Here is an 11,619-nt window from a genome sequence, read left to right as displayed (position 1 = left end):
TCTACTGTAGGGAAGATTGTTCCCTCCGTATTGTACAATATCAATCATATGATTGATCTAAACCTAGATCAATATGTAGTACAATCGTGAGTGCGAAAGTTTCACAAGCAAAGAGCGAGGTTATGACAAGTATGAGAAGGAAACGAGGGAAGTGAGACGAAATGCAAAGGAGAGATATGTATGCGTGTATAAGAGAGAGAATTAAAAGGTCCATAAGTCCTTCCTTGGGATACACGGCAACTACATCGTGAACAAGCTGTAACATCATCAGGCCGCGGAATAGAAGTGGAAATGAGGTCCGTTGTTTGGTTCAAACAGAAACTAGCGAGGGACTGGGGGAATGGTGGGCAATGACATCGGCATCAATGATGGTGGAGTGATAACTTCGGGTCTCTCGACGTACTCCCGTTGAGCGAAAGTAAGGACGACAGGCGAGTTTTGCGGTGTCTTGCGGCGAACATATGAGGAAATTGGGGTGATGGATGACCTTTCTCTATTGGATAAATGAAGCGGTGCGGGACGTCGTGTGTGCCGAGGAGATGGAGGATTTGGTGATGAAGACTACGCTTTCTAGTAAGGAAAAAGTGGGTTGAGAGGAAAAAGTCGATGCTCTTACCCTACTCGAATCTTCTTGGTCACTCTGGCTGGGTGTCAACGACACAGCACTGCTTTGTCTGGCAGTAGACTTGGTGACAATGAGACAAGGGACAGATCGGTGAAGCAAAGCAACTCACACTAGCTGAAATATACGGCGAATATCTTACTGCTCTGACTCGACGAGAACGCCTATCTGAGTCAAAGTCACGGGCACAACGGATGGGGCTCCAACCATCCGAACTGCCCAATGAAGAGCAGGAAGAACATGAAGAAGAACGATCTCGAGTCTTGACTATACTTGGGGTTTCTGGCTCAGCATCATGTATGCCTAGAGAAGCCATGAGTTGAATGAAAGAAGGGAGAGCGGTCATAAGACGATCTCAGACGTGGTACTATGCAATGTCGGGAGAACTGTCTTCGATGGGCGATATAAGTAAGATGAGCATGGTTATAAGGATGTTTTGACCCCTTGGATACCGCCCACGGTTGTCACGAAGGACGGTCGCCACCTACGAAACTCTGGAGTTCCACTTGTGACTTTATTTTCTTGAAGGTTTACACTATCAATAGGGTTCCAGCCCCGTCGGCAAGGTGATTGAGTTTTAATAAGGGGCGCTATTCTGGACATACCCGCAATCATAATACTACATAGCATACATTATACTATACGAATCTTCATTGTTCTTTTTAACAAGAGCTTGTTCACAAGCTTCGAACAATTCTTAATAGGCCGAGCAGTGCACAAGTATAACAATTACCAGGCTACGCGGGACTTCGAACCGACTTAATTACAGAGTGACAGTCTCCATGCTGCAACCAACTGTTTCCATCAGTCAAGCACATGGTCAACCAAACCTGAAAAAACTTCAAACTAGATTCTCTTTATCGCATTCGCAACGGCGAACGCCCTGATCAATCGCCGAGTAACTGCGCGCGCTCGTAACGTGACTCACGTGGGTAATGATCACATCACGCGATAGTCACGCGTTTCCGCTACCAAGCTTTTTTCGTTCTCGTCTGTCATGAACCAGCTAGGACAACAAACTACGAATGCTGGAGGGGGTGGTGGATTCATACCTGCACCGCGGCAGGATATGGAATATATTTGCGCAGGTACTCCCTGCAAGCATAACTTTATAAACAATCTAATCAAAGTTTGAAAAGATTGTGGCGCCAAAAATGAAATAAAGTCTAGGGAACCCATACGTTGTCGCGAGTGTGGTCACCGTATCATGTACAAGAAACGAACAAAGCGGAGTGCGTGTCTGTTGCTCTTGAAACAAGAAACCAAGCAACTGTTGACCTTTTCGTCCAATAGTGGTTCAGTTTGAAGCCCGGTGACATTCAAGTTTCCCGGTTGCAAAACGATTATCAGAGGTGAGTAGTGATGGAGCTATTTCAGTGTACTAGAACATTAAACACAGATTACAGACGTTGCGATTAAGTTGATTACTATACAGTATAAGGATAGACACCTGACGTTGACGACCTCGTTACCACCGCCCAAGTCGCTTGAACCACACATTCAGGAAGCAAGTTACCACCAGCCGATCTAACATCGCGCTGGCGCGTGGGGTCACTCTTAGTATCCTCTCGTGGTTTGACCACGATGCAATGTATTTGTCTTGTGAATCGATACACTGTTTTTGTAGGGGAACGTTAGGATATGCATGTTCCAACCTCAGTGATACGTACATATAAGTCAGTCCTATTTTCTGATATCTTCCACTTATATGCGGCACCGACACCGGATTTAAATCTGCGTGAACTAAGATCCATGAAATGAATCAGTAATGGGGATATGAACTCGGGCAAAATACTTCACTGGCTGGTCGCATTTTTGACCTTGCGGAGATCTTTGACAGAAACCTGGTAACCAAATCAGACGGCGTCGGGGTCATCAGCATCACAAATCTCACCTCCTCTAAACCAAAATACACGGCGGAGGCAATAATGTTTGAACTCCAACTGATCTGTCCAACAGTCTCAAAGATCAAACTGTTCATATTTTTCCGCTGATAAGTTGTGGTTCCACCAGAAGAACCAGTCATTGAATGTGAGAACTGCAAGGGCAGTCAAACTCATGAATCTTGGTAGAGGAATGAGTTGGGCGTACCTTGTATAGCTCCAATTCCTCGTGTGCTGCTGTTCCTATCACTTGATACACTCGAAACGTCCGCGTATCGCCGTTGGTGTCGGTAGAATTAACAAAGCGGAAGACCATGTCGGTTTCGACAACCATACTAGCTGGGGATATTTTGTAGGGTAAGTTTGCACTTTGAAAGAAAGAAATGTTAATCCAAATCGCGAGAGCGGTTTACATGATGATAAGTTTTGAAGGCCAAGAAGGGATTAAATGACTGCAGTAATGAATCTCGCTTTGCGTTTGCGCGGAGAAACTGTTGATCCGACCGAATACACGGTTGGGAGCTGAGGTCACTGATCTATTATCAGTACTATGTCGCGTCCCAAATAAGAGCAAGCCATCGACTATGCGTAGGCGAGCGACAATGAGCCATGGAGACGATAAGCGATTGCTAACGTGAGGTAATGTTCCTGAAGGCGTGTAATGTAAGTACATATTAATACGCCAACTGCAATTTTTTGCTCAACCTCGACACTCGCGGTGGCAGCCAAGTGGCAGCTCAAAACATTTTTCAACTTCAGGTGCCTATTAACATTACTCAGGATTCAATATTTACTCAGGATGAATCAATACACAATATCGAGCACCACGACGAGCGGCAGGGTCACGCATTATCACATCACCGACGCTCCACCCCGAGGAGAAACGCCAAAAGACTCGCTCAGCTAGTTAGAGCCAGACGTGTGGCGCGCGGACGCGAATAAAAGAGTCGCCGAGTTGGTCGAACTAAAAGAAATGCCACGTACCAAGTGAGAACGAATCTGAAGGATGATCACCGAGATTGACACCCTGCAAAACACGTGTCACGTCAATTCGAATTTCATGGATACAAGCAGGACCAGCAGCCGAAGGGATTTCGTACACCCTGCGACGAACAATCGCATCAGTCAGGGTAAACAGGCAGATGGTGGGTTTGTACTCACATTAATCTGAACTTGACCAAGTACATTTAGCTGTTAGTATAGGGCCGGGGTCAAACGGCCCGAGAGGCGATAAGACATGATACAGGCGGCTCGGATGTTTTCTCGCGGATGAAATATGGCGACGCTATGATGTCAACGTTAAGGGTCATCATGAGAACATGGCGATTCAGTGAGCAACACCCTGTATGATGACGATAAGAAAGAACGTTACAGGCCAACAAATGCGGAACTTGCTGAAATTAAACCCCCATTTCGTCGGAGCTGTGTAAATGTTAGCCAATTGTTATGTCAATGCATAAGGTTCTGATGCCGACTAGGTGGGAATAGCGTGTTTTAAGGGGGGAACAGCTTGCACCTGAGCCAAATAAGAGCTTGAGTCCGCGACAGATAGGCTGCTCGATTCGAAGGACATATTCGAAATACATTGATAGATGTCCCCGTATATGTATCGCATCTGTCCATAGAACGTTTCTGACGGGTGTTGGTGGGGACTGCCTCAGGGCCTATTACAAGGCTGAGAAAACTGGGAGTATCAGCTTTATCAAAATCGGGAAATTTTCGCCGAGCCATACACGAGTCGACGACGCAGTTGGATGCATTTCAAGTTGTCATAGAACCACTCACATATGTTTCACACCTGGCGTTGCTTGATACAAAACGCAGCAAGGAGACCATAGTGTAACCCTAGTGCATACTATGAGAGCCAAAGACAGATAGAGCGGATGACAGAATGCTAAGTATGCTGATGTTCGAGAATGAGATCTTGAGAGATCAGCGCATAAGATGTGCGGCTCCGAATGTAGGTGGTTGGCGCCTCCGAACGCCTACAACATGAAGTCATACTTTTAAACCAGCGTGATCCATGATTCACATGATTGGACTATGTACAGTGCCAAGTGGCGGCCGGGCGCCGGACAAAGACTGACACGGATGATTTGTCAACCGTCGGCTCGGCTATTTAAACTAACCGGTCGTCGGAGTCGGCATCGCACTCAGTCAACTAAGTGCCGACGCTGACTAGTGCTGACTACGCGGGCATTGCAAATATCACTGTACCCGCCAAACAATTAGTACTCACTTTTGACCAACTACCTATCATTTCCACAAAATGCCTGATGCGCCCCGTAGTGTATCTGGAGAACTTGATCTAGTATGCTTCTTTTGCACTTACTGTCTCTTGATCTCACCAAAATAATCATTTTACAGGACTCTGATAATGAATCCCATCTCGATCATGGTGATGAACTCGGGGCAGGGGAGCCGAATAAACCAGGCAGGAAAAAAAATCCAAAGTTTGTCAACTTCAGACTGGTTTTGCTATGTATGATTGAACACCGAGAAGCTCACAGGCAGCGCGTCGGGACCAGAACCGTATAGCTCAGCGTGAGTTTCGCCTGAGGAAGCAGCAAAGGGTGCGCCGGTCCGTAATCATTTCCGGCATCGTCGTACTAACTTCCCACTTTCCAACAATCAGATTCGTGACCTCGAAGCACGCGTAGAATTGCTTTCTGCGTCCCAGGATGAAGCTCTGACCGACTGCAGAGCAATTCTCAGGGGTATGTAATTATATTCGTTTGCATCGGTGTTACTTGTCGTAGTCTATATTTTACAGATCTTATGGCCGAAAATCAGGTCCTTCGCGGCCTCCTAAAGAGTGTGTCCGGGTTTATCGGCGATGGTGCCGGTGGTTTGCTAGTGAAGCTTGGTTGGGATATGGCAGACTTCGACAGTTTCATCAATAAGGCAGAAACGGACACTGCATGGGAGAGTTTTCAAGCTCGCAAACATTCTCAGAAGACTTCGCAAACATCAAATGCCATGAGTTCAATGCTTGGCCCGTCGAATAACACAGGAAAGCGTCCATCAGAGGACGATAGTGGGCCTGGGCCGGCGAAGAAGGCAAGAGGTATGAGTAACTCAGAGCAAAACGGTGACCGTCGGGACTCTTACCCGCTCATGCTACCCGTGAGCTCCGCAGTGCCTTCTGCTAGCTCCTTATATCCTCCACCACCCCCGCAAGGACGCTCTCCTCAGGACAATATGTTTTCGGATCTTATGCAGTCAGCGAATTCGCCTGTCTTCATGCCCTCCACGACGTCTAGTACACCGAGTCATTATACTGCTTCGACTGATTTTCAACCTTATGTGCCCCAAATGTCCATGAACGTCGAGCAACGCCTAGGGGCAATGTCCTACCCCACGAACAAAACCAATGCGGCTGTCCCTCAGCAGCGGGTTCCTCAAAACTCTTCCATTGAAGAGCCTGATGATCAAGATATGGCAGAACTTCGAGATCCCAAGAATATTGAGGCCATGAAATTAATCAAGTCAGTTTTTCGTTCATTCATGTTGTGTATCTCATATCTGAGCGTCCCTTTAGATATCACCTGGACAATTTCATGAGAAATAGTGCTTATTGTCTTCCAGCTTCATTACGGCCAACTCTGGTGCAGAGGTGAGCAAAAGTCTCCCAAGTTTGATGGTCACATGCTCACTACACATGCTCAAGAACGATCAATCATGGTATACTGCTTTCGCTTTCTATTCAACATGTACTGATTCCTTTGCAGAAAGTGTCATCGACCGTATCATATATCCTGAGCTCCGAGACCGTATCATCCTTCTTCGAGGTAGTCACAACAATTTTCGAGCACGGTGACATTCTGATATTTTTCAGGGCAATTTTCATTAGCAGACTGTCTTTTTGACTACAAGAAGGCGGTCAAGCTTCATGGCGACGATGTTCTTGCCCAGCATAACTGGGAACTTCCTGAGTGGTGGTTACGGAAATACAGGTACCTCTTGCAAGCTGTGTAATGCCCATATTGTATGCTCATTCTTCTCTAGCTACCTTATTGATAAGGCAACCTTAAATGTCTGTAATCGCTGGAGACGCGAGCGCGGTGAACACGAATTGTTGTTGTCTGATATCGGTGCTCAAGGGGACTCTCCCGCGTCCTAGGACTGGTGTGGTTTCATGCTGGAACCTTGTAAACTTAGTACTGTACATAATTATACGTGCGCAGACTTCGTGCGGTAATATATTTATACTGCGAGCTACGTCTAGACAAAAGGATGTGTGCAAAAGAAGTCACTGAGGAACGACTGCTTCCCTTCATCTATAATGGTCTGGTTAGGGGAGACTAAGTATACACTGCATCGAACACCATGAGCACTCCATATCTTGCTGATCAAACACGCGTAAACTCACCAGACCACAAAATCTTACGCACGCGTAACCTCCATCTACCAAGAAGCTTTGCGCACGCCGGGTAGTTCCAGCTTGAGCGCCTTCAGTCGGAATTGGTACTGTCAAAGTCACAAGTTGAGGACGCGTTCAAGAAAACCCACGCAAGTCACATACTCGACAAAGTGCAAACTCGCTGATGATCCCCCGACCACGTCCAGATTCTGTGCAGCGGTTTTTCACCGTCGTCGGACGCGTGTACTTCCCGAATGTGTTCAGCTGCAGCTGAGCTTGGTGTCGCACTTGCGGGGACAGGGTCTCATTCCGCGCGACATATAGGTAGGCCCTGCGAAGGATTTCGTTAGCCTTTACGATGTTACGGGCCTTGATGTCTCGGAGTACGCGAGCGTTGGGCATGATGACCAGTACAGTTTTCACCGGAAGGTGGTTAAAGGCGTATGGAAAACAAGTGCAAACATCACGTCTTTGGCATGGTCGGCGACATCCGGCACGACCTCAAAAGTTAGCGTCGAACAACCTTGAACGCAAACACATCTTGCTCGAGAGGATGGGCAGAGTGTCGGTGCGTAAACTATCCATCTGCTTTCCAGTGTTGTCCACTGACAATAGATTGCACGAAAAGTTATAGAATGCCCATTTCCAAAAGTTTTCGTCTAACATACCAACAACGCCGCACATTAGTTTCAACTCTGTTTGGCCTCACATTTTTTGCGTCTGTATTGACGGTTTCTGCGTCCAACGTGCTACCATGTCCCGTTCGACCTGACCGGAGCCGATACGGAGATACGGAGGGGAAAGCAGGGGGAAAGAGGCCTGCACCGGTGGTGGAGAAGACACCAAGAAGGTGGATACAGGAGAGGCCCTCTTCGGATGATACACCAGCTTAAGCCACTGCCGACGAGGAGGCCCAACGTGAAGATTCGGGCAGTTTCTCTATATTACCAGTACAGTATACAGCGTACACCACTACCGTCTACTACTACTACACATCCCAGAGTGATGAGGTATATGAAAGCTGCGCGGGGTACATGGCTTGGGGGGGTCTAATGAGTACATAGTGTGGTACCAACATGCTTGGGTGTCGCTGGAGTTATTGAGGGATAATTACACCCGACACAAACGGTCAGTCAGTCGAATGGATGTCTAAGGTGAGTCTACTGCTGAAGCAGTGTCATTTTGCGCAAGTTGTTGGCTCCTATAATGTTCTTGCTCCTGAAGTGTTCCTCTGGAAACGTCGACACAGGTTAGCATCGGCAGGGCATGATCGGACGTGACAATCACGTACGGTAGGGGGTGCTCCTCAATGGGTATGCATGCAATGAAAACGAGAATATTGATCGCAATGTGACAGATGAAAACAACATGGAGTGCATCGGCGTACGACTCAACTGCAGCCTTTCTGTGTGCAGGCGTGAGTTCAGGGATTGAGCTTATGGAATGTCTGAACACAGCATCTTGTAAGTGTATGCACCGCATTGATTGTCTTTGACATCATACCGTATCTCCTCGATGATCTGGGCAAAGGGGATTCATATGAAATGCAGACGGTATAGGTGCACACCAATGCCGCTTACCTCTAATGAACCAGGCCCAGTAATCCGCTGGCGCAATTTTCTGAGCAGAACGCTCTGGAGCACAGCCCCTGATAAACTAACACCAAGAACTTGGCCAGTTGTTCGGAAAAGATATGTGACTGTAATTTACACAACTTGAGTTCAGAGGTCCTCTCACGGCAGTCAAGCGGCACTTACTACCGGTTGCAACCGCCATATCCTCCTTGTAAACGCTTGCGATCATCGCCTGCAGATTCAGAAGCGGGTCAGTTTATGAATTAGGGGGAAAGAAAAATGCTGACAATTAGCGTAGTAGTGATTAAGCTGGCCATTCCAAACCCCTGTGGGAGAACATCTAACCATAGATGGTACTGCGATGTGTTATCATCCCATAGGGCGAGGCAAATACTGGCAATGACGGTCAAGCCAACAGAGGCCAACGTTAAGTGATACAGTTTGCCTGTTCGCCGCATCATCCTGCATTCGCGACGGTAAGTTAGTCAGAATGATGGATGGTCACAAGAACCTCACCAGCCTGCAATCATACTTCCCGTGGATAGAGCAACCTGTAAGAAGGTAAGTATTTCCTGTCACAAAACACAAGGAGACCCGCACAGAATGGGGAAGCAAATGTAAACCTAAAGGGCATGTATTACTTAATGAGTGCAAACGGAGATACTCCCAAGCATACCGGCATTCGTGGACGAGTTGAGCCTGACGGCTGAGAAATACAAAGGGACATTGTATATCTGGACAATATGCCGCTTTAATTAAGTGGCAACGTGTAAAGTTTTTAGCCCTCACCGTCGAAAAGGCAGTCACAGAAGCTAAAAAGTTGGCCAGAGATATCGCCAATGGGGTGCGTTGCGTAATTAAGCGCAGGGGCATCACAGGGTACGGCGCCCAGTAAGCCTCCACTAATATGAAAGCCACCCAGAAAACCGCGCTGGTGCAAAAAAGCCCCCATATTAGGGGGTGTGACCACGGAAGCTCCTCAGTAGTCTTAAGACTGAAACCGAGCAATAATCCGGCGACCGCACCAACTAACGTGAATGATCCCATGAAATCAATGCGTTGCAATTTGGAATATGTGCTTTGGGTCTCAATCTCATTGGGCAACTTTATGTTGACCTTGAGTGCGACCAAAGTAAAAGATATGAGCAATAGCGGCGCCTAAGTTCGAATGAGGCCAGGATGAGATAGACAGATACCAGGCTACCGACCTGCAATAGAAATGCTGCCCGCCTGTTAAAATCATTTAGTAGGTGGTGTGTGGATATTCTAATTGGCTACTAACCAACCCAGGGTGTCATTCACCCATCCTCCAAATGGACCACCAAGGCCAGCGCCCAGACCAAACAAACTGATCGAGCGTATTCGTTCAAATCCAGTGAGCAGACCCGTAGCCACTTACATATTAGTCATCCCTTGGTATAGGCCACGCTGTTTCCTAATAATAATGATGATCTGTATCATTACTCCATGAAACCCGGACTTACAAGGGCACTAGATCGCTGATGGCAATACTGCTGACTGTAACAAGGTAAATTTCCTTGGTGATTGATATTACAGCGCCCAACATACCTGTCATTACTCTGAAACAAATGTCAGCACAGTGAGCCTTGCAAAAATCATTCCGTTACACGCACCCTCCACCGCCCATTCCTGCGACGGCGCGCGCAACAATCAACGCCTCCATAGTGGGAGCGAATGCGCATGCGATAGTACCCGATCCTAGATTTCATATTAAAGGGATGAATGGCTATCAACATTGCTGTCCGCACCAAACAAAGTCAGTCCAAGGAGCATTGCTCCCTTGCGACCTAAGATATCTGATAGTCTACCTGATAGGTGTTAAAATGAACATGCATCATAGTACGATAATTTGGTTGCCCTTACCATATAGAGGGGTAAAACAGCATACTGAGAGCAAGTATGATGTCCCCAGATACGAAGACTGTTCAGATTTATTGAAGTAGCTTCCTATTGGTGAGAGAAGCGTTGCCACAATTGTGCCTATTGACAGAAGTTTGGGGTTTGTTCTATTCTTCGTTCACTGCCAGCAAGCTAGAGCGCACCATCCAAAGATCCGAGAAACACCGCACTCCAAAGACCCGAAAGGATCCAAAAAAGTTCAGCGCGAGAGACTTGATTTAGCGGCGGTGGGTCAATCGGTAAGCTCGACTCTAGGGCCTGCACAGAGTTATAAGAAGACTCCTGATCATGGTCACGGAGCAACGGCTGGGATTCTTTAGACGATGACCTCGATGACATACGTGGGGTCGTGCGATCGTTTGCGGGGTATCCAAGTAAGTATGAGACTTGTTGGAGGGCGACAGGGCGGGGAGAAGTGTCTCAACCGTGGTGATTTTAAGGCAGGGAAATTAGAATTTCTGGATATGATTGACGCGCAGGAACATGCTTAAGTGTCTTCCAAAAAAATATATGACTGCCGCTGATGCTCAAGCGACGTGTCTTCATAGTACACTCCCGTGTCATTCTCCGCTCACATCGGTACCGGACCGGCCGAACGCGAACAAGTCACTTGAACAACTCCTCCTTCAACTCGAAGACATTCAAGCTAATCATACAATATCAAACCAAAATTTTCCGCATAGCAAGCGATCAAGACTGACGTTGTATACCAGGCTCCAAGATTCGTTGCCGCTGTTTGTTGTCAGCATTCAATCCGCACTCTCCGGACGCTAGGCCCTCTCCAGCTTCGGATCTGAATAGTTGACACATCTGTCACGCTGTCTTTTTTGTCTACCCACCATCCTTACAGTCCGGAATTGCTTAAGCTGCCTTTAGGTGCTTCTGGCCATCTTCAGGGCTGATAGCGGGGCCGACTACCCTCCAACTGATATGAGTGCCTATTCCTCATTGCTCAAATCCACGTACTAGGAATGAAGTATGTACAACAATCTCCGTGAGATGCGGCCGACATACTACGGCATCTACTAGTAACTTTGAAATTGCCTCTGAACCCATGACCATGTGTTCACCGCCAAGTGTGTGGGATCATGCAGCTGAGATATGATGGACATTGCCAGAATGTTCGACCCTCTTCGAACCAACCGGGTGAGTTGTTGTCATCCTCTTCACGTATTGCTTTTCACACGATCTTACACGCTGCTGGGATGTTTCCCTTCTCTTTCGCAGGCTCGTAGCCCCTTGTGAGCCGGATAGGCT

At 47.4% G+C, this 11,619-nt stretch overlaps 7 protein-coding genes across 7 annotated transcripts; 3 read left to right on the top strand and 4 right to left on the bottom strand.

The window, feature by feature from the left end:
* Positions 1-184: 184 nt before the first annotated feature.
* On the bottom strand, positions 185-1,330 carry F5147DRAFT_192577 (uncharacterized protein). The gene is made up of 3 exons (XM_041428492.1): positions 735-1,330; positions 617-685; positions 185-561 (listed from the first exon to the last, which is right to left on the bottom strand). Exons 1-3 carry the CDS (start codon positions 966-968, stop codon positions 322-324), a joined length of 543 nt encoding a protein of 180 aa, XP_041299036.1. The 5' UTR covers positions 969-1,330; the 3' UTR covers positions 185-321.
* Positions 1,331-1,465: 135 nt separating this feature from the next.
* On the top strand, positions 1,466-2,365 carry F5147DRAFT_667503 (DNA directed RNA polymerase). The gene is made up of 4 exons (XM_041435258.1): positions 1,466-1,710; positions 1,762-1,854; positions 1,916-1,974; positions 2,029-2,365. Exons 1-3 carry the CDS (start codon positions 1,620-1,622, stop codon positions 1,936-1,938), a joined length of 207 nt encoding a protein of 68 aa, XP_041299035.1. The 5' UTR covers positions 1,466-1,619; the 3' UTR covers positions 1,939-1,974; positions 2,029-2,365.
* Positions 1,976-3,206, bottom strand: F5147DRAFT_192558 (uncharacterized protein). The gene is made up of 5 exons (XM_041428491.1): positions 2,714-3,206; positions 2,517-2,660; positions 2,423-2,466; positions 2,293-2,365; positions 1,976-2,237 (listed from the first exon to the last, which is right to left on the bottom strand). The coding sequence occupies exons 1-5, from the start codon at positions 2,837-2,839 to the stop codon at positions 2,091-2,093; spliced, it is 534 nt and encodes a 177-aa protein (XP_041299034.1). The 5' UTR covers positions 2,840-3,206; the 3' UTR covers positions 1,976-2,090.
* A 1,512-nt stretch (positions 3,207-4,718) lies between these two features.
* On the top strand, positions 4,719-6,675 carry F5147DRAFT_667491 (uncharacterized protein). Its single transcript, XM_041435257.1, has 10 exons — positions 4,719-4,816; positions 4,873-4,958; positions 5,009-5,078; positions 5,141-5,222; positions 5,279-5,993; positions 6,047-6,121; positions 6,176-6,189; positions 6,237-6,296; positions 6,344-6,461; positions 6,514-6,675. Exons 1-10 carry the CDS (start codon positions 4,775-4,777, stop codon positions 6,626-6,628), a joined length of 1,377 nt encoding a protein of 458 aa, XP_041299033.1. The 5' UTR covers positions 4,719-4,774; the 3' UTR covers positions 6,629-6,675.
* Positions 6,676-6,713: 38 nt separating this feature from the next.
* On the bottom strand, positions 6,714-7,386 carry F5147DRAFT_192195 (uncharacterized protein). Its single transcript, XM_041428490.1, has 3 exons — positions 7,031-7,386; positions 6,900-6,975; positions 6,714-6,785 (listed from the first exon to the last, which is right to left on the bottom strand). The coding sequence occupies exons 1-2, from the start codon at positions 7,268-7,270 to the stop codon at positions 6,913-6,915; spliced, it is 303 nt and encodes a 100-aa protein (XP_041299032.1). The 5' UTR covers positions 7,271-7,386; the 3' UTR covers positions 6,714-6,785; positions 6,900-6,912.
* Positions 7,387-7,503: 117 nt separating this feature from the next.
* F5147DRAFT_564767 (uncharacterized protein) lies at positions 7,504-7,761 on the top strand (the record flags this gene model as incomplete). The annotated part of the gene is made up of 1 exon (XM_041430733.1): positions 7,504-7,761. The coding sequence occupies one exon, from the start codon at positions 7,504-7,506 to the stop codon at positions 7,759-7,761; it is 258 nt and encodes an 85-aa protein (XP_041299031.1).
* A 256-nt stretch (positions 7,762-8,017) lies between these two features.
* Positions 8,018-10,701, bottom strand: F5147DRAFT_564700 (vacuolar amino acid permease; the record flags this gene model as incomplete). The annotated part of the gene is made up of 17 exons (XM_041430731.1): positions 8,018-8,099; positions 8,160-8,328; positions 8,421-8,567; positions 8,626-8,674; positions 8,730-8,904; positions 8,959-8,993; positions 9,043-9,065; positions 9,119-9,176; positions 9,232-9,600; positions 9,651-9,672; positions 9,725-9,790; positions 9,842-9,877; positions 9,927-9,979; positions 10,073-10,161; positions 10,212-10,271; positions 10,327-10,443; positions 10,506-10,701. 17 exons carry the CDS (start codon positions 10,699-10,701, stop codon positions 8,018-8,020), a joined length of 1,746 nt encoding a protein of 581 aa, XP_041299030.1.
* Between the last annotated feature and the right edge of the window lie 918 nt (positions 10,702-11,619).

Source organism: Suillus discolor (genome assembly GCF_016758755.1).
Source record: "Suillus discolor strain FC423 chromosome Unknown F5147scaffold_3, whole genome shotgun sequence".
NCBI lineage: Eukaryota > Fungi > Basidiomycota > Agaricomycetes > Boletales > Suillaceae > Suillus > Suillus discolor.
The sequence above is the reverse complement of the archived record's forward strand: the minus strand, read 5'-3'. Positions and strand labels throughout refer to the sequence as shown.

Excerpts from the sequence above, each read along its gene's own strand:
- F5147DRAFT_192558 (XM_041428491.1), bottom strand. The coding sequence starts at position 2,839 with ATGGTTGTCGAAACCGACATGGTCTTCCGCTTTGTTAATTCTACCGAC. Across the intron at positions 2,467-2,516 it reads TGTATTTTGGTTTAGAGGAG|GTTTCTGTCAAAGATCTCCG; the intron begins GTGAGATTTGTG and ends TTTGGTTACCAG. Across the intron at positions 2,238-2,292 it reads AAAATAGGACTGACTTATAT|TGTATCGATTCACAAGACAA; the intron begins GTACGTATCACT and ends CTACAAAAACAG.
- F5147DRAFT_667503 (XM_041435258.1), top strand. The coding sequence starts at position 1,620 with ATGAACCAGCTAGGACAACAAACTACGAATGCTGGAGGGGGTGGTGGA. Across the intron at positions 1,711-1,761 it reads TATGGAATATATTTGCGCAG|ATTGTGGCGCCAAAAATGAA; the intron begins GTACTCCCTGCA and ends AAGTTTGAAAAG. Across the intron at positions 1,855-1,915 it reads CAAGAAACGAACAAAGCGGA|TGGTTCAGTTTGAAGCCCGG; the intron begins GTGCGTGTCTGT and ends TTCGTCCAATAG.
- F5147DRAFT_667491 (XM_041435257.1), top strand. The coding sequence starts at position 4,775 with ATGCCTGATGCGCCCCGTAGTGTATCTGGAGAACTTGATCTA. Across the intron at positions 4,959-5,008 it reads GGCAGGAAAAAAAATCCAAA|CTCACAGGCAGCGCGTCGGG; the intron begins GTTTGTCAACTT and ends AACACCGAGAAG. Across the intron at positions 6,297-6,343 it reads CCGTATCATCCTTCTTCGAG|GGCAATTTTCATTAGCAGAC; the intron begins GTAGTCACAACA and ends GATATTTTTCAG.
- F5147DRAFT_192195 (XM_041428490.1), bottom strand. The coding sequence starts at position 7,270 with ATGCCCAACGCTCGCGTACTCCGAGACATCAAGGCCCGTAACATCGTA. Across the intron at positions 6,976-7,030 it reads GCGAGTTTGCACTTTGTCGA|TACCAATTCCGACTGAAGGC; the intron begins GTATGTGACTTG and ends TGACTTTGACAG.
- F5147DRAFT_192577 (XM_041428492.1), bottom strand. The coding sequence starts at position 968 with ATGACCGCTCTCCCTTCTTTCATTCAACTCATGGCTTCTCTAGGCATA. Across the intron at positions 686-734 it reads CGCCGTATATTTCAGCTAGT|TCTACTGCCAGACAAAGCAG; the intron begins GTGAGTTGCTTT and ends ATTGTCACCAAG. Across the intron at positions 562-616 it reads ACCAAGAAGATTCGAGTAGG|TCTTCATCACCAAATCCTCC; the intron begins GTAAGAGCATCG and ends TAGAAAGCGTAG.